The 20,368-nt window shown below is 41.6% G+C and overlaps 3 protein-coding genes across 13 annotated transcripts in view; 2 read left to right on the plus strand and 1 right to left on the minus strand.

Moving 5' to 3' along the window:
- The window catches only part of Atpalpha (sodium/potassium-transporting ATPase subunit alpha), a 49,134-nt gene extending 44,689 nt beyond the window's left edge, over window positions 1-4,445 (plus strand). For 8 of the 11 annotated variants that reach the window (XM_028309188.1, XM_028309187.1, XM_028309186.1 and 5 more), the window contains 3 exons: window positions 2,430-2,604; window positions 3,050-3,282; window positions 3,762-4,445. In XM_028309188.1, the coding sequence (XP_028164989.1) occupies window positions 2,430-2,604; window positions 3,050-3,282; window positions 3,762-3,882 (529 nt within the window). In that variant the 3' untranslated portion in view covers window positions 3,883-4,445. Of the gene's footprint in view, window positions 1-269; window positions 369-2,429; window positions 2,605-3,049; window positions 3,283-3,761 lie in introns of all 11 variants that reach the window. The other 3 variants (XM_028309189.1, XM_028309196.1, XM_028309197.1) reach the window with 2 other exon arrangements.
- On the minus strand, window positions 4,420-5,319 carry LOC114356109 (uncharacterized). Its single transcript, XM_028309184.1, has one exon. The coding sequence runs from the start codon at window positions 5,317-5,319 to the stop codon at window positions 4,420-4,422; it is 900 nt and encodes a 299-aa protein (XP_028164985.1).
- A 2,616-nt stretch (window positions 5,320-7,935) lies between these two features.
- Window positions 7,936-20,368, plus strand: part of Syt14 (Synaptotagmin 14) — a 42,077-nt gene continuing 29,644 nt past the window's right edge. The window contains exons 1-6 of the mRNA XM_028309185.1: window positions 7,936-8,211; window positions 8,281-8,463; window positions 9,234-9,325; window positions 10,069-10,272; window positions 10,837-10,998; window positions 11,394-11,502. Of these exons, the coding sequence (XP_028164986.1) occupies window positions 8,175-8,211; window positions 8,281-8,463; window positions 9,234-9,325; window positions 10,069-10,272; window positions 10,837-10,998; window positions 11,394-11,502 (787 nt within the window). The 5' untranslated portion in view covers window positions 7,936-8,174. The remainder of the gene's footprint in view (window positions 8,212-8,280; window positions 8,464-9,233; window positions 9,326-10,068; window positions 10,273-10,836; window positions 10,999-11,393; window positions 11,503-20,368) is intronic.

Raw genomic sequence — 20,368 nt, forward strand, 5'->3', positions numbered from 1 at the left:
AGTAGTTATTTCAATATTATATTGTATTCTTATAAGGAAGGTAACCAGTTTTTATGACTTTCAATCACGCCAATTTTTTCCTACTTTTACATCTATCTAGCTAATTAAGTAAATATAAATTAGTATTATTGGTAATTTTCGAGAATATGTAATATCGCTAGCTGTAGTACCGAGCGGCGTTACCGGAATGGTGTGTATATTTATTATGTATATGTAAGTCGCGCGACGCCCGTCGTGTTGTTGGTTTGTGCTGATTGCTTGGTGTTACCGAAGGTGCCTGCTATATCATTGGCGTACGAGGCGCCCGAGTCAGATATCATGAAGCGGCAGCCGCGGGACCCTTACCGCGACAACCTCGTCAACAGAAGGTTGGCTGCACCCCCCGCCGCCCCGCCGCGGCCATGCTTATAGTTTATCATTTGGGTGTTACACGACGAGCAGCCCGCCCAACGATCGCACACGACTCGACCGATTCACAAAGAATTAACACTTCGCCAATTTATCTATTCCAAAAACGATTTACCACTGGGTCACCGTTTTGCTATTGTTGGATCGTAAACAGCTGAAAAGCTTTATAGATGACCGATTAGAAAGCAGCCGTTTTGAAAAAAAAACCATATACCCCTTCACATCCAACAATGGTAAAATTTTAAAATAAAAATTGGCATGACAAAACGAACCGATCAGGGTTTTAAATTAGCGAATTGATAAAGTCTTTGTGTTGGCAGAAATGCGTACGGTGGTCGGTTATGTCGATCCGGACGGCGCGGCTACTCGTATTGATTAAAAAGACTACCATTTGACACTGGATGTGGAAGAGTGATAATAACGAATAAGCACTGAGCAATTGGACCCTCGATAATAAATTACCCCAACCCAAAATCTTTCTATCTAAATTGTAAAACAAACGATACCCTATGAACAAGAAAGAGAATCGCAAATAAATGATAGAAGATTAAAAGATTCAAATGAAAACTTTGTGTAATTAATAAAATACACAATAAATATACAAAGAAGATACTACATGATAGAAAACCACTTTTCACTTTATGATTTTGAAATTTTCCTTTCCTTTAGAGCTAATAAAATGAACGTTTAATATTTTAATAGAATTCTTTATAGATGAAGGGGAGCTAGTCCTTTTCTCTATCTCTTCAGTCTTCACTCTTCCATATTTAAATTAGCGTTTCAATAAAATGAAACAACGCAGTATTCATGCACGTTTAGCGACAAAATTAGAGGTTTGCCTAGTCTGCGTTTAGTGACACACTAGTGGATTAATTTGTGTGATTTTTCCGTGTTAGCGTAGTACAGTTATAGCGATATTTAAACAAAAAATGAGTTAACAGTTTATTTTTGTTTTCAAGGAATGATTTAGGTGACATGGAGCATCTGTATATTTATATTTTATTATATTTTCTTCTTCTTGATGCGGTATATCCATATGTATATAGTATTATATAACCAAGTATATATTTTAGTATAGTTTGTAGCCACAAAAGCGAACCACTCCGCTGCGAGCGCTTGTGCCTCACACACACCACACGTAGGGTACATAAGCTTTTTCAGTTTATTTCAATGCTTTAAACTTCTCCTTGTTTATGCTCTTTTTATATAGGCACACAAATCTGGGCTATATCGTTACGCTTCAAAATTATTTTATAAAATAATTGTAAGTTGTAAATTGATCTCATGCTGAAATATACAGCGTTTACAATATAGCCCGAAGAACACCTGAAGCCTTGATAATAGCCCGACTACAAGCATTCTCTGCGCAAGCACAGCAACGTCTAATGTGAACAATTTTCCTGTAATTGCCTGCAATTACGTTGCCCAGCTAGAATGGCGTACTAACAGCTTGATCGCGCTTAGCTCTCTTCAACCCTTAAATTAATACGCCTCGCATGATTGTTGTTCGTGGGGTGAGTACATACATACTAATAACTCTTGAAATGTAATTTGATGTTGTAAAAATATTCGTACATTTAGTTGATGTTATTTTCATGAAATTAGAGTAATACATTTCAAAGTAGTTTTGAACATTTTTGCAGCAACAGATTTAGTATAAACATTTTAATGCAACATTTTATTATGAGAATTTAATACCTGACGTATCTATATTAAGAATTATTGTCATCAGAATTATTGTTTATCCTATTAAAATCTATGCTATGTTGTTTGATTGAATTTCGTTTCTCATAATGACATGTTCCATCCACAAAGTATGCAAACAATTTTTTAAACAATTTCCCTTGCAAACAAAAGTATATACCTTCTGCCTTCTTACAAAGAAAAATTAAATAGTCTTTAGAATCAATCCCTATGCACAAACTTGCTTTCAAATTTCAATCTTAAGACAACACATTAGAATCGCTTTCGAAATGCAATTGCCTCCATGACATGAGCTAACACTGGGTGGGTGTTGGCAGGCTGATCTCGATGGCCTACGGGCAGATCGGAATGATCCAAGCCGCTGCCGGGTTCTTCGTCTACTTCGTGATCATGGCTGAGAACGGATTCCTGCCGCTGCACTTGTTTGGCATCAGGAAGATGTGGGACTCCAAGGCTATCAACGACTTGACCGACTCCTACGGACAGGAATGGGTGTGTACCATAGTTTTTGTAACAGGGTATTTGACACCTATTAAGTGGCATGTTTTTAAAATTTCAAGCCGCGATTCTGTCATACATTTAGTATGACAGTACCTACAAGACGATGACGTCACTATTTTACCAACTTGTGAAAAGTAATCGAGTATTGAAGAAATGAAAAGTTCACTTACAAAAGTTGCGCCTGATAAATGGTATCAAATACCCATTTACCCAAGTCTTCATCACCATATTTTCAATAGCTTCAATTCTGTACTAAGTCCACAACTTTCAGCTAAAATTCAAGCTTCTTTGCCCAGTCCTAAAAGAGTTTTTAATTCTTATCTGACTCAAGAGAGTAACTCTGAAGTATACTTGTCATGCATGCATGTGATACAGCCCTAGTTATTTATAGCTTTCATCCTATTGTGTACTATTCCAACCCTTATTTCCTACGCAGACCTACCGCGACCGCAAGGCTCTCGAGTTCACGTGCCACACCGCTTTCTTCGTGTCCATCGTGGTGGTACAGTGGGCCGACCTGATCATCTGCAAGACGCGCCGCAACTCCATCGTGCACCAGGGCATGCGCAACTGGGCCCTCAACTTCGGCCTGATCTTTGAGACGGCGCTCGCTGCCTTCCTGTCTTACACGCCGGGAATGGACAAGGGTCTCCGGATGTACCCTCTCAAGTAAGTTTTGGTGAAAGCCATGAAGTTTGTGGTCGATATGCTATTTGCCTAGAGATCAGCGGGTGCTCTAACTTGAGGTGAATGATCATGACAAAATTGTAACGTGTTCATTATTAGGCGTCATGGTCATGACAAGTTTGCAATGTGTTCAATATAAGTTACCATGGTCATGACAAGATTGCATTTTATTAGTAATCTTTGCCAATGCTGAAACAAAATGGATTTAAAGTAGAGGGGCCATTTGGCTAATCAATGGTCAGAGTGACCTATTGATATAAGACGCGACCTAACGTGTGCACGTGTGTACATCATGTGGCGCGGTGTCACGTTACATGCACGCGTTTATTGCTGCCGTAGACCACCTCGCTATTCGATCTCAAGACTAGATTTACTCTCTCTCTTGCTACTTTCGCTGTCGTATATTGTCGTAAAGATGTAATGGAGTATCAGGCCAATCTGACCGTGCCCTGTGTTACCAGGTTCGTGTGGTGGCTGCCCGCTATCCCCTTCATGCTGTCGATCTTCATCTACGACGAGATCCGGCGCTTCTACCTGCGCCGCAACCCGGGCGGCTGGCTCGAACAAGAGACTTACTACTAAACACCAAGACCACTGTCCACACCGTCGTGCATCACTTAGTTACTGCGTACATAAACTTCATTTGTGTTCTTACACACGGAACGCACAGCCCCTAGGCGCGACGAGCGAGCAGCTATAATACTCTACGTTTAGTGTCCTGTGCGGCCGAGCCGGGGCGTTCCACCTCCAGCGAGCCAAGCCTAGGGCTGTGCGCTGCGTGCCACCAGACTGACAGAGGTTGCGGTGCCGTTCCGGTGTATGTGTAATCGCTGTCGTGTACGCTTCTCACTGCTTGTTACCGCATCGCTCCGCAGGGGCACGTACCTGTCGTGTTGTATGTTCGCTCGTGCGTAACGTGACCGAGCCACGCGGCGGCGCGGGGCCCGGCCCTCCGCGCACATCACTATTATTGTTTTAACGAACTATGTATGTATATAAGTGGAGCATGAAGTTTGATATTTGTGATGAAAAAAATATTATACACATATTATTTTAAATCGTGAATCATGTTATTTTTATATTGAAATCGTTTGAAATGTAATTTGAGTATCTCGAATGTCATGTCACTGTGACAAGTTGATGAATCTCTTGGAGTATGTTGAATCTCTGCCTGAAGTAGATGAGCTCGCGGCGGGCCCGGCGCGGCGCCCGCTCGGCGGCGCTCGGCGTACACGCTCGGCGGCGCTCGGCGTACACGCTCGGCGGCGCTCGGCGTACACGCTCGGCGGCGCTCGGCGTACACGCTCGGCGGCGCTCGGCGTACACGCTCGGCGGCGCTCGGCGTACACGCTCGGCGGCGCTCGGCGTACACGCTCGGCGGCGCTCGGCGTACACGCTCGGCGGCGCTCGGCGTACACGCTCGGCGGCGCTCGGCGTACACGCTCGGCGGCGCTCGGCGTACACGCTCGGCGGCGCTCGGCGTACACGCTCGGCGGCGCTCGGCGTACACGCTCGGCGGCGCTCGGCGTACACGCTCGGCGGCGCTCGGCGTACACGCTCGGCGGCGCTCGGCGTACACGCTCGGCGGCGCTCGGCGTACACGCTCGGCGGCGCTCGGCGTACACGCTCGGCGGCGCTCGGCGTACACGCTCGGCGGCGCTCGGCGTACACGCTCGGCGGCGCTCGGCGTACACGCTCGGCGGCGCTCGGCGTACACGCTCGGCGGCGCTCGGCGTACACGCTCGGCGGCGCTCGGCGTACACGCTCGGCGGCGCTCGGCGTACACGCTCGGCGGCGCTCGGCGTACACGCTCGGCGGCGCTCGGCGTACACGCTCGGCGGCGCTCGGCGTACACGCTCGGCGGCGCTCGGCGTACACGCTCGGCGGCGCTCGGCGTACACGCTCGGCGGCGCTCGGCGTACACGCTCGGCGCACGCTCGCTCGCCCGCCGCGACCTGCGCAAGCGGCCGCCGACTCGGACTTCATGTTACAGTAGTACGCCCTCAGTAACACTGACATTATAAGATATATAGAATAAAATAATACTAATAAATTGTTTTTCACATACTTATGTAATAAGTAATGGATGATCGTTAGCGGTAGTTCATCGGTCGTGGCCGAGGCGCGAGCCCGCCCGCCGCGCTCCGTGCTCGGCGGCCAACGAAAGCATTTGTTGTAAAATTAACAGTTAAGAAGCCATTATTATTATTATAATTTAAGTGAAATTAGATTAAGTTGAATTTTTCGAGTGAATAAAGTTTAGTTGAAAATTCGGTCGGGTGCATGGTGTGTGAGAGGTCGATGTGGAGTGCCTGAGTTTTAGTGTACTACTGCTTACTGTTAGGTAGGTAGTTGAAATTTTGATGCCGTATTTTCAATTGTAAAAGTAGATAAATAAAGCATTACACAGACGCGAACGCTTGCGGTCGGCCGCGCGGACTACTCGTGGCGGCGCGCGAGGCGGCCGGACACGACGCTTTTCTTTTATAAATAATCTGATCATTAGCGAATTTCGTCAAATTTATTAAAATAGGCTGCTCATGGTAATTACGTAAGATTTTATTTCTTAATTAAAAGATAATAACAAAACGTAGGAATGCGTAATTAGAAATTTTTAAAATTATACAGTTATGATAGAGTCATCTTGTTTTGGTCGCCACTTGGCCCTGCTGCCCCCGGGAAGCTTCCGCCGCAGGAGGACCAAGTGGAGGGATTCATTTCAATTTTTCGTAACGAATACATATAACATTATAATAATGGTTACAAAAGTAAAATATAACATTATAGCGACTAATAAATCTAAATTATATGAAATGTTTATAGATTTAAATGACGTTCGTTTCTTTAGGGTGACCTTTCTGTGCTTGTTTGATGAGAACGATGTTCATCACTGACAATAGTCGTTGATATTATTGTAACGATCCGGTCTTTGTGAGCCGTTTGGTTAACGTACACTGTAGAACTAACATTGTTTTGCGTTCGACAGTTCTTTACACCGATTCATTTTTAGTATTACTCTGTTGGCTAGGAGCGCTGTAAAAATGTAAGTGTTAATAAAAAAAACATTTTCAAAATATTATTATGGTGTTTTATTCATAATTATTTTTTATTTTTACCACCTACGTACTCTATTTACCTCTAAGAATAAATATGATGTACAAAACAACGCTCCTGAAAAGCCATTTTACAGAAAAATTCTATGTGGCAATTATATTATAATAATTTTCATGCTTATGAAAAAAATAGAATCGAAGATTTAATCTAAATAATTGAATCATTCATTATATTGAAATAAGAATAAGTATAAAATCTTTTACATGTATAAATAATTGAATACCAATTAAAATAAGCCATTACACATTTTAACCATCGCGATAAGATTGAAAATCTAAATTAATTTTTATTTGTCCTAAGATTAGTACAAAAAAGATAATAACGATTTTATAAAACATCATCCATTTTGGCCTAATACTTTGTAATCAAAAACTGATCTAAAATTATATAGACATAAAAACAAAATGGATAGCACTGTATAACATTCATGCATGAATACAGAACTCTGAAAGATCACCAAGATATTTGTTAATTTCATAATCGAAGAAAATAAAATACATTCAAATTCACATTGGCTTATTCTTGTAAGTTCCAATATTCTTGAGATAAATAAATAGTTAGGTTTGGATTGGTAGCTGCTTTGTTATTACATTTAATCATCTGTGGTCTGTGCTTTTCTTTGTTTTCGATAAATAAAATTACTATTAAAAAATATGTGTTTAAATCACTTCCAATTTCACCAAATTAATGGCTAATATTTAAAACAGAAGGACTTGCAACACTCATTAAAAATAGTAACTAATATACAAGGAGAATATAAAATGGCGATGGCACTATTATTTACGTTAAATAATATTCCTTACAATAGTAATATGCATCGAAGGACGAAGCATATTTTTCAATTAAGTTTTCTGAAATCTTGCAGTAGCTGATAAAATTTTCATGAAAAAGTAATTACAATTGTTCATAATTTAAATAAAAATATCAGGAAACGTAAAAAAAACAAATTTACTAGTAGTAAAGCGAAGCTGCCACAATGTTTGTTATAAGTTATAACATAACTAACTAGTAAACGACCGCCACTTGGATGTTTTTATACATTTATTCTTTATTCAAAATTTGTTCTTTACGTAGTACATACTTAGTTTTTGCGTTAAAAAACATTCTATCTTGTTAGTCAAAGACGCGAAACATCTTATTTTCTTAAATAGTTAGGTATCTACCTGAACCATTTTCATTTCTACAGTAAAATTTTTGCTAAGTCCTAATATAAGCTGCGCTTGCTTAATCATTCTCCAGATGCTAAGTACCTACTCCCTATTTGAGGACGTGAGCACCTACCTACCCAAAGTATCACCCTGTTGAGGTAGTTCTGGGAACATTAAAAAAGGAGCAACTTGATTTAGACCCTTTTATAACTAAAATCAATTCCACATGCATGACTCATAAAATCAAAGCTCAGAATTACGCGTTGAGCCGATAAATTATTCATATAGGTCACAATAAACATCTGAATGGTGTTATAGCAGACCTAATCTCCGAGGGCCGGGGGCGGCACGTGTCGCCCTCGGCCTTGACGACTAGCTTTGTCCTATACGTATAACAATTATAGCCAGCCCCTCACAGGTCCTTCGTCCTATAGCTGCAAAGATACCTCCACACACCCCGCCGTGCCCCTAAGCGACGGCGCATGCGTGGCTTTGACAGTAGCACCTTGCCAACACAGCCCGATCCCTAAACGTCGCAAAACCAACTACATTGTGAAGAAAGGGGACCATGAATCCCTAAAGATGATGTCTGGGGAAGCGGACTGATCGAGAATGGTAGCCAACATTGGCGTAATCAACCCTTCTAATGGTAAACGTTGTTTTGTGGTGCTGAGTGGTGCGCTTTGGCATTGTTCGTGATTGTTGTATTGTTGTGCAGTGGAGGCGACGGCATACATAAGCGCGGTAGCGGCGTTCGCGGCGGTGGTTCTCGTGGTGTTGCTATTCCTGGGCCGGCGCTGGTGCTCGTCCGCCGTCTTCGGCCGCAAGTGCTGCGATGACATCCTCGCCGTGAGCCCGCGCGTCGTGGCCCCGGCCATCCCTCTCGACAATGCTCAGTTTGGTCAGTAATACGATTTGTTTCATCGTCCAGTAATCTTCAGAACCATCTTTATTCTTACTAAAACTTTCTTCCTATAGAGTATAGATTAATTAATCAGATAATTATGTTGATATAATCAGTCTTCATAAACAATTACCTTACCTTTGTCTCTAACTAGTACGTGTTTTATGTAGATTCACAAGTTTACGCTATAAAATATGCAATCTAATAACATTAGTTTTCTAGATTATTATCAGTTCTAAAGAAATGTTATAGGTAAATGGTCATAGTTATTGATTGTAGGTAGGTGCAATAATCTTATAATTTATTAACTTCTAATTGGACACTGCGTGCGTGTTAGCACGTTGCCCTTGGAAGCCTATGTATAGTGGTTAGAATAGAATATGAACAGGGACGTTAATATTTTAGTTGTTGTTTCATACTTTTAAGGGCGACTGGTCGTCAAGGCCGCGACTCGAAGGCTTTCTTTGTCCTTTGAATAGTACATTAGTAGTTAAAATGTTTCTAGAAAATTATAGCGAGTTGTATACTATAGGACCTATGCTAGTCATTTTAGTCGGTAGACATAGAATATACGCTATATAATGTGTAGGGTATTGCGTATTTATATTGTTCATACGGTTGGCCACATTCTAGGCTATACTGTGGTCAAATTCACGCATTATTTTCTTAATAAAAATTCTTTCATTATTATTTAATTTCATTTTGTCACGTGGATTTGCCTATTAGTATGAATATGTGAGGCCTACTGTATGTCTGTGTTGTTTTAGATGCTTTGTCGAAACCGATCCATTACCCTGAACGAATATTCACGTTCGAAGCCTCCGACTCTGACGACGAGCTGCGTTTGCGCATACAACAGGTGAGGATCGCACACGAGATGTCTGTGTTGTGTAGAATGTATGTCCTTTATGTAGTACATCTTTAGTGTATCATTCGGCCTAAATAATTCAAGCGCGATATTGTGCAGCGCGCATCTTGCAGTCAGTGGAATGCTGGCATTCCTACTATAAATACATTCGTGGAAAACTCGGAGAGCCACCAAAATACTTAAAAGAAACGATGTGTTTAAAATTATACAAAATTTAAATATACTTCTGTAAAGGAGAATGATTTTCGTGGTAAGAATTTGAGAGTAAATTGTGAAAATTTTAAAGTGAAATTAAATTTCCCCTGTTTGCGAATAAAAAAATATTCATCGCATGGTTTATTACAATTCTCATAATTGATGTTAATTAGTTGAATTGCTCCACACGTAGTGATCACTAGAAATTCTTAAATGTCTACTTAAATCCATAAAATCATTTTTTATACTTACCTGTTTCCAAAGTTATAGATAAAATTAATTAGTTTTAAATTTTTTATCTAATTTATTAGGTAATGCATGATTAATTCAACAAAGACACTTAGACATTTCCTCCAGGCATTATATCGGCCTCGAAGAAAAAGGAGTTTAAATATTTGCTTGCTCATTCAGCAGCAGACTACCATAAAGTCAGAGTCAGAATTCTAGAAGATTTAAAATTAAATACAAGTGGGCCAACATACCTCCCTGCCTTATGCCCACAGGCAGTTCAATATGACTAGACAATACCTTGTTTCTAGGATAAAGAGGAGGTGGAATGCCATTACGAGGAGAAGAATGAGAACCTGGCACCGGCCAAGTGTGACGTGGAGCTCGTGGAGACTGCCCTGAGGGAGACCACGATCCGGGAGACCAGGATCGATGACGTCACGCCGCAGCGGGCTGAGTACATCCACACGCTGGAAGCGCAGAGCAGCATTGATAGCGATGTCATCGCACATAATGTGAGTACTCTTTGTTGGATACTGGTAAACATACAACATAATATGGAATACACTATAAGTAACATACATAGAACTCTAGGTAGCGTCTGACATTCCACTTTGCCACAAAAATTACTTTTCGTACGTCGTACCTCCTATCTGTCTATCGAAATCGTAATTTATTTTACCATGAAACACTGCATCTTGAATTCGAAAATAGTCTAACTTTTATTCAATCTTCTTCTACACAAACCACATAGCCGTATGAAAAGCTCATTAGGACCGTACGTGTTCTCCGAAGCTTAAAATCATATTTAATTTTCTGACCGGACAATCATCATCACCCTCCAATGCCCAAACATAAAAGATGTTTCTACTCAATGTACAATGTGCATCCTCCCTGAGAACCCACAAGCGCCGAGTCGAACGAGAGAGTCCAACTCTCAAACTACTAGACTACAATAGGGGCTAGTGTGTAAATTTCCTATTCAAATCTTTATTGCTATTCTCCTACGCATCTCGAACCAAAAAACAGGTTCAGTATAAGTAAAATATAATGTAATTTTCTTCACCTTTTCCTGTCAGGACACATCACTGCTCTGCGGCGAGGCTGGCGGCGGCCCGTCCGAGCGCGGGCTGGTGGAGCTTACCCTGCTATACGACGCGCCCGTGCGGACCATGACGGTGCATATGCTTCAGGCACGCGGCTTGCCTCCTAGGACCACGGGGCAGATGCTGCAGACACAGGTTTGAGTCCAGTGGCTGACTTACACATTTTCCACCAGTAGACTATTCCATTAACACCTCCCCGTCCTTAAAATTCGATATCTGTAGTAAAACTGGTGAATTGGGCAGTGTTCGAGCCTATTTTATAAAGGCGTCGACCGCTGGCCATTGTGGAGAATCCACTACTAATCCTAAAACAAGCATACTTTAGCTCGCTTAACAGTTTTTGCAGAAATTACTAGAAACATTTGAAAAAGCCTCATGGAGATCGTTATATGAAAATTCCTATCCTCCAAAAGGTGACGCTGCATTATCAATACTAATTATACATCAGTCATAGCAAAGGACTAACAATAGTACCAACCTATATTTCTCATTCATTGCAGTTCTTTAAACAGTTTAAAATTAATTTTCAGGTTCGGATAGTCTTATTGCCACTGAAGAAGCAGAAATTCAAATCTAAAATTCGTAATGGCGAAAACCCGCAATACATGGAAAGCTTCGTGCTGCATAAAATCAATCCAGGTAAATACACATTTCCTTTTTCTCTGATGGGTTGTGACTTTTTTCGGTTACCCTTACCTCAAGAGCATCTTGTTCATTTCCGAGAGGTAGTCTGCAGCGATTTTCCCGTAAAAAAGACAGCAAAAGTTGCTTATTATAACGTAAGCCATGTGAGTGACATTTCAAATGTAAACTTTTATGTCTTTTACAGAGGATGTCCACGGATTGGGACTCCGCATCCGCATTTACGGATGCGAGCGGATGCGGAGACAGCGGCTCGTGGGCGAGGCGGCCGTCAGCTTTGCGGCTCTCAACTTCGAGCTCGAAAACAGTCTTTGGCTGCAACTGATGCCTAGACAGCACCACCAGCCCACACTACAGGTTAAAATAGTTTTGCATTAGGTAGTTATCATTATTAATGATTATTAGTTACCAAGACACAACTTCTCTAAAAGAATACAAAATTCTGGATATGAAAACCCAAAACTTTTCACATGAAATCTATCGAGTTTGGTAACATCTGAAAAGTGTGTCTTCGGGTATGTGGTTACCACATCTGTGATCACGTAATAATATTAATGACGCATTCCTTTTGCCTCTATAACTTCAAAGCTCGAGTCCTTCAAAGCTCCCTTCGTCCATCACGACTTTGTTGACTTAGCCAATATAATGGAAACGAATTGCTCTTTAGATAATGACGTATATTTTTTTATTTACAGCTCCCAAAGCTAGAACTCAACCACTCCATGTCCAGAGTCCTCGCTAGTCCATCCTCCATAGCTACAGTGAACGACCCCAGCGGGGCGGGTGGCGAGGCATGCAAAGACTTAAAAAATGCGCAATAATGACTTGTTTATCTGTCCTCTACGACTTCTATGATAGGATTAGGGTGTGCACTGACCGCACTTTAGTGTCATACTTGGAATAATGATGTATATTTTCTCCCTTATAGCTCCCAAAGCTGGAACTCAACCACTCCATGTCCGGAGTCCTCGCCAGTCCATCCTCCATAGCTACAGTGAACGACCCCCAGCAGGGCGGGTAGCGAGGCTTGCAAAGACTTAAAAAATGCGCAATAATGACTTGTTTATCTGTCCTCTACTACTTCTATGATAGGATTAGGGTGTGCACTGACCGCTCTGTAGCCGTAGTCACATTCTTGGAATAATGATGTCTTTTTCTTCCTTACAGCTCCCAAAGCTAGAACTCAACCACTCCATGTCCAGAGTCCTCGCTAGTCCATCCTCCATAGCCATAGTGACCGACCCCCAGCGGGGCGGGTGGCGAGGCATGCACAGACTTACAAAATGCGCAATAATGACTTGTTTATCTTTCCTCTACAGCTTCTATGATAGGATTAGTATGTGCACTGACCACTCCGTCAGATAGTGATGTATTTTTTCTCCCTTACAGCTCCCAAAGCTAGAACTCAACCACTCCATGTCCGGAGTCCTCGCCAGCCCCTCCTCCATCGCCACAGTGACGTCGCCCAGCGGCGCGGGCGGTGATGCGTGTATGCACAGACTTACAAAATGCGCAATAATGACTTGTTTATCTTTCCTTTACAGCTTCTATGATAGGATTAGGGTGTGCACTGACCGCACTTTAGAGTCATACTTGGAATAATGATGTATATTTTCTCCCTTACAGCTCCCAAAGCTAGAACTCAACCACTCCATGTTCGGAGTTCTCGCGAGCCCATCCTCCATCGCCACAGTGACGTCGCCCAGCGGCGCGGGCGGTGATGCGTGTATGCACAGACTTACAAAATGCGCAATAATGACTTGTTTATCTTTCCTTTACAGCTTCTATGATAGGATTAGGGTGTGCACTGACCGCACTTTAGTGTCATACTTGGAATAATGATGTATATTTTCTCCCTTATAGCTCCCAAAGCTGGAACTCAACCACTCCATGTCCGGAGTTCTCGCCAGCCCCTCCTCCATCGCCACAGTGACGTCGCCCAGCGGCGCGGGTGGCGAAGCGTGCACAGACTTAAAAAATGCGCAATAATGACTTGTTTATCTTTCCTCTACAGCTTCTATGATAGGATTAGGGTGTGCACTGACCACTCCGTCAGATAATGATGTATATTTTCTCCCTTACAGCTCCCAAAGCTGGAACTCAACCACTCCATGTCCGGAGTCCTGGCCAGCCCATCCTCCATCGCCACAGTGACGACGCCCAGCGGCGCGGGCGGCGAAGCGTGCAGCCTGGCGCGCTCGGACTCCGCCTCGTCGTGCTGCAGCACGCGCTCGGCGCCCGAGCTGCTACTGGGGCTCCAGTATAGCCCCACCACTGGCCATCTGTCTGTCGAGGTCAGTTATAGACCTTTCCAGAGCTATAAGCCATCCAATGCCAGGAGTCTTTGCCAGTCCATCGTCCATAGCTACGGTGACGACCCCCGAGCTGCTGTTGTATTGAGGTCAGTAATATTGGCTTCGCCAAAGCTGGAGCTAAGCCACTCCATGTGTTGGGTGTAATATGACGTGTCCCCACTAGCGATGCATCGTTTTTACATCAAATTGCAGCAATATTGGTCCTTTGAGCCGGATATGAACCAGTGACATATGGACTGCAAGGAGTCCTTTCAAGCCGGTCATCAGCTCGTATACACTTGAGTAGCTTAAGTTTACGATGCTTGAAGGAGAGAGAAGTTCGAGCCACGTTGCGGATCGGAGTGAGATGACAAAATCTGGTTCAATCCGTGGCGACGAAATTTGCGTGAGTCTGGCCTCAGGTTAGGCAGCATCTCCTTTTAACCAGCCGCGGGTCGTGGCGGCCGTTCGTCACGATGCTGCTCCCAAAGGCTGCCTCGAGTCTCCAGTGAGATCTCCACCAGTAGAGAACCGGCTATCCTCGCCACAGTGACGACGACCAGCGGCGCGGGCGGCGAAGCGTGCAGCCTGGCGCGCTCGGACTCCGCCTCGTCGTGCTGCAGCACGCGCTCGGCGCCCGAGCTGCTACTGGGGCTCCAGTATAGCCCCACCACTGGCCACTTGTCTGTCGAGGTCAGTTATAGACCTTTCCAGAGGTATAAGCCATCCGATGCCCTGGCATTACCGTAACGTACCGTAGCTATGGACAATGTACTGGCAAAGACTCAGGAGTCTTTGCCAGTACATTTCTTTTACATCATATTACCGCAATATTGATCCTTCGAGCCGGATAGGAGCGGCCTATGGACTGCAAGGAGTCTATACAAGCCCGTCATCAGCTTTGAGTAGCTTTATTACACGATGCTTGAGAGACAGGGTCGAGACACATTGTGAATCGAAGTAAGTAAGGCGACAAAATCTGTCTCGCTCCGCGGCGACGAAATTTGCCTTGTGGCGAGTCGTGCCTTAGAGTGAGGCAGCGTCTCCATCTGAGCAGACTCTTAAATGATACCCTCTAGTGTCAGTTTTTGGTTGGATTTATTGATGATGTCGTTATTATTTTCGCCCCAACAGATAATAAAAGGCACGCACTTCCGCAAGCTGTCGCCCAACAAGGCACCGGATACTTACGTGAAACTCTGCCTCATCAGTTCGCTGGGCATGGAGATGGGTCGCTGCAAGTCCACCACGCGCCGAGCACACTCGAACCCGCTTTATAAGGAGCTCTTTATTTTCCAGGTGAGAATATTTACAGGTGACAGCATATCATCAAACTAGACAGTATTATTGCAAAATAGCACCTATTACAACAACATAGATATAATCTATCCCCATGAAGCGACGGTCAAGATTCCTTGTCCTTAAGCGGCGCCAGTCTGAAGCGGGCTGGCCTGATAGTTCTGACAGCCATGCCTCTAGTACCTATGAGTCTAGCTAGAGCATCTTAATAATTCTTATTCATTTAACTACTTATTGATAAAATATCCATTGTTAGTAATAAAAAGTCGGACGTAACTGTCCCAAGTAACAGATGACGTTAGCCTAGTCCTATCAAGCGGAGAGCGTGAACTTCATCCCATTTGAGTGTTATCGCATGCGTGCGTAGCATAGCGTTTGGGGAAGGTCTCTGTCCACCAGTAGACGTCATAACGAACGAGCATTATCGCATGAACTAGAATTAGTCGTCCCATTCAAAAGAATCTCGTGTCATCCAAAGTTAAACCAACTGCATATTATCGTCACCAGGTGGCTCTGTTCCAACTAACCGAGGTGACGNACCTGCTATTATTATTTCTATTAAATAAAAAAAACTAATGTCAATTGGTCAATGTCATCATTGCATTGCACTGATGGGATAGAAAAATAAACAAGCAAAACCTTATTCGTTAGCAAACGTCATATTTATTTAAATGTTAGCAGCACTGTTTCTTGCACTGTTATGTTGGCAGGTTTGACTCTTACAGTACCTAGTGCAAGCGAAAACCGACACTAAGGTGACGAACCTTTTCATTCTGCGACTGTACCTACATTTTGAAACGTAACTGAAGGAGTAATCGTTTATATTATATTCAGTACGTATAAATGTTTATTAAATTCAGAATAAATAGACTTAGTCACTACCTTATCGTGTCTAAGGCCTAGCTTACCTAAGCTAACGAAACTTAAACACAAACTCGGCACAAAGGATGTTATCAAAGCAGTGACGCATGCGCAGCCAATGTTGTAACCGGTGCCGGTGACTGCTTGCTTACTCATCGGTATCTTAGTGGGTCTAGAGTCTAGAGGATTCCGGTATTGGTATTAAGCCTTAGCCTAGGCGCAGACCATTTTTCGTCGGCCGATAGTTTAGTCGGGCAGTTGATCAGTATATCAGTACTTGTTACTGCTTTTGTTTGTTTTATGCATGCTTATACAGTGTGAGTCACGTTAAAGTGTACATATGAAAATAGATGAAACTAGACCTATTTTTATCGACAAAAAAGAGGTCAAAAAATTTTTGAGATTTTTTTTTAATTTTTTATAGAATTTTTTTTCTTCCAATTACTTATTGTAAAGAAAACATAATAACTTTTAAACTAAGCGGTATATCTTGATAAAATAAAAACAGTAATAATGCTAAATAACAGGCAATACTAAAAAATACATAAAATACACAAAAAAGGCCAACAAATAATAAAAAAATTATACTTTTTGAAAAAAATCCGCTTAAAAATTCGTGTTTTTTTGGTTATTTGATAAATTTCTCCAAAAAATGCCCCTATAACCGGTAGTTTTTATTACTTTGTATTATTCTCTATCGTATTACCTTCGTAAAACGAAAAATCGCATGTCTCTATCCCTATCACAACGTTTGCAATGATCGTTTGAACTAAGCCTCTCCGGGCGCGCCATTCAACGCTTCGTTAACAACAAAACTGAAAATGGCTCTAGATTTGTAATTTTGATAAAAACAAGTTAGATTTCAAATAAAAACAAAAGATTTCGAAGTAAAATAAGCATTTTAGTTAAAATTAAAATTGTCTCTACCTGTAGCGGAGAATAATGTTGTGGCAGGCCTTTGTTCAAACGATCATAGCAAATGTTGTGATAGGGATAGAGACATGCGATTTTTGGTTTTACAAAGATAATACGATAGAGAATAATACAAAGTAATAAAAACCACCTGTTATGAAGAAAAAAAATTCTATAAAAAATTAAAAAAAAATCTCAAAAATTTTTTGACCTCTTTTTTCTCGATAAAAATAGGTCTAGTTTCATCTATTTTCATATGTACACTTTAACGTGACTCACACTGTATAGTATTCTGCTGTATTCTATTCTTTTCTTAATATTGTTATGCTGCAACTTTTTATGTGTGTTAAGTGTATGCAAATAAATGATTTATCTATCTATCTATGGGCATGTATGGAAGTGCGCACATTACGCCGATTCGATTTGGCCGATTCTTCATACAATTTAAAATCGGGCACAACTATCGGCCAAATAAAAATCGGTGGTCTGCGCCTAGTCTTAGACTTCCATCCTCCTAATTATCATCATCATCATTTCAGCCACAGGACGTCCACTGCTGAACATAGGCCTCGCCCAATGATTTCCAGATTGACCGGTTGGTAGAGGCCTTAAGGGCTTGTATTAAAAATAAACAATTTCAAATTTTTCGAATACCCGACAGCACATCACTGTGCATTTTTGTACCAAAACCGCTCTAATTACAACTGTATAAGATGGCACAGTATTTAGCTTGATGTCCCATTGTCAGTACAACAAAGTAAGCTCCCCATAAAAAAGGGTAAAAAAACTGCGCCGTTAAAAAGAGGTTGACCACTCTTCCCGTGGATGTCGTAAAAGGTGACTAAGAGATATTGCGAATATCACTTTCCCAAATCGTCAGGCCAGAATAAGGAGTGTTGGTTAAATCCTCAAAAAGGATAGTGCCAGGGTCTGAACCAAGTGTTGCCCAGAATCAACTTCTTGCTCCAATTTGGAAATAATTAATTCCTGTCAACTAACCAAACTACTGCAACAGCGCTTGATCGCTTAAAAGAATGTCGAAGTCGTACTTAGGTAAGGTGTACGGATGCAGTATGGTTAAGTTTAACATAGCAAGTGTTATTTAATGCCACAATCGCGAAATCTCATGCGTAGTACGTATACATCGATGATATTTTGTATGTAAATAATTCAAAACAAAACTTTTTTTTTCTCATAACTCCAGGGATAGATTTCAGTGCGCTCCGGTTTACAAATTAGTATTGGCCTGAGGAACAAAATGCACTATGGTTTCATTCTGGGCAGCGCTTGGTCCAACTTCCATACATGGATTGGCACTGTCCTTTTGTAGAATTTTTTATAAGAAAGGTAGAGGACGCCCACTGGCCTCCTGGCCCAGTGGCTAAGGACTTTGAGCGTGTCCAGACAAATATTTCGACAACCCAGGACAGACTGTCCTAGAACAGAACAAGGAGAGCCGATCCCAAGTAATGGGAAAAAGGGCTACGGAAAATAAGAAGAAAATAGAAGAGGGTTTTGCTTCGACAGTGGAGACTAATTGACCTGATGATAGCTCATAAAATAGGCCCCCTTAATTGATATTTATTGTCCGTGGTGCATATCTTTTCATAAAGGTTATTAAAACCTTTTTTTGTCCCCTGTCATCCGCTTTGCAATGGAAAGAGGTCGAACCTTAATTTCTAACTCCTCCTATGTTCTTCTGATTAATTTCGTTGCGGGTCCAATGGCAGTTTAACTTCCCCCCGGGACAATCTTGACCTTCATTGGTTGGGTTTTTATGGCGGTCAAGTTGTAGATCCTGGCTACACAGGAGTTGCACTGGTGGGAACGAGAGGTGGGAATAGTTTATAAATGACCTGATGATGACATAGAACTCATATCATTTCTCTGTTTGATTGTATGTACTGTGTTATCTGTCAGATGACCTAATTTCTGTTGCATGAATGCAAAATTGTGCACACAAGAAGCCTTTATAGCCTTCTCACACAACATTGAGTTCAACCCACATCATTTACTTCCAGATGACGTCATTAAACAAATGAAGACTCAACTCACAGACCCCCTATTCTCGAGAAAGTGTTACGGACATGTGCAAAAAGGATACTGTTATCGATACATCTCTTTTATCGATACATCTTATGCCGATGTAAATAAAGATCGGAATAAAAGTAAAAGTGGTCCAGTAATGAGTGATCATTGATTCGGTTCTAACAACCGGGCTCTGTTTTTGGCAATGAGAAATGTAGAGATCCGCAGTTAAGGTTAACAAGTTTTCTTCTCAAAGTAGTAAAGAATGTATCGTTCACTCTCACCTTATTTTCGTAATTAAAATTTAAACTATACTCCTTATTTAAAAGGTAATAAAATCTTAACAAATCAGATCGCATATTATGGCGGTGCATAAAGACTTATCTGGCTTAGAAGAATATACTCTTGTACATTCTATGATACAGTGCGCGTGGACGCACAGGGTGACACACGAACCAACCACAGATCTCTCTATTCAACGCTGTGCGTTCGATTTACATACAGGCATAAGGTATTATATGAGAACACACAAGCCAAAACACCAGTGGACATATTTTTACGAAATCGCCTATACATATACGGAACTGTGAAATAATCGTATATTTTTATGAATAAAGCCTACTTTCTTCCACTTCGTTGAACCGAACAAAAACTTTGATGATGCCGTTCTCAAGGAACTCATTATTTTATTATTTTGTACAATGCGTTGTTATTATGCTTCCACGCATGAAAGAAAATATTTTAGTAGCAATATAATAGTTTATTACATGAGAATACTAAGGTCCAGAACAGACAGTGAAACGCAACTGCAACGAAACTGCAACTTTTTAACGATTCTTATTATTATTTATTTATTATTATTATTTATTAATACTACATTTATGCGAAGTATGATAGAGCAACTTGTACCGATGATGCCTTTTTATTTATGACCTGAAGGCCTTGCAAATGCACATGCTATTGGAAATCATGTAAAAATAGATGAAGATAGAAAGGTAAAAGACTTTATTGACAAAAAAACAACAAGTTAAAGTAATAAAAATTGTCGAAAGGGACAATAGTAATACAAAATTGAAGGAGAAACCAACTCAGGTCTTTGACCCGCAATGAAATTAATCAGAAGAACATGGGAGAGTTCCTAGTTAGGGTTCGATTACCCTCCAAGTGCAAAGCGGATGACAGGTGACAAAACAAAGGTGTAATAACCGTTATAATAACACCAGTGCAATTTAAATCAAATACGTAAGTCATCAAGAATGTCCATATTGTTTTAACATGAAACCTTCCTTTCATAACGTAAACGTTTCAAATGGTGTGTAAAGTAAACAAGCACCAAAGGATATGGCCGGTATGTGTAAATACTGCTTTGTAAATGAGACGAGACAGCCTGGAGGATCCTTTGTCTGGTGCAGAAATATCTGAAGGTACATCTGGATTAAGAGGTGAAATGTTTACGAAAACTCTGGAGG

Source organism: Ostrinia furnacalis, unplaced genomic scaffold (genome assembly GCF_004193835.3).
Source record: "Ostrinia furnacalis isolate ACB-3 unplaced genomic scaffold, ASM419383v2 OfSCF2649, whole genome shotgun sequence".
NCBI classification, from domain to species: Eukaryota; Metazoa; Arthropoda; class Insecta; order Lepidoptera; family Crambidae; genus Ostrinia; species Ostrinia furnacalis.

What these genes read in the sequence shown, in the direction of transcription:
- LOC114356109 (XM_028309184.1), bottom strand. Translation starts at nt 5,319, where the DNA reads ATGTCAGTGTTACTGAGGGCGTACTACTGTAACATGAAGTCCGAGTCG.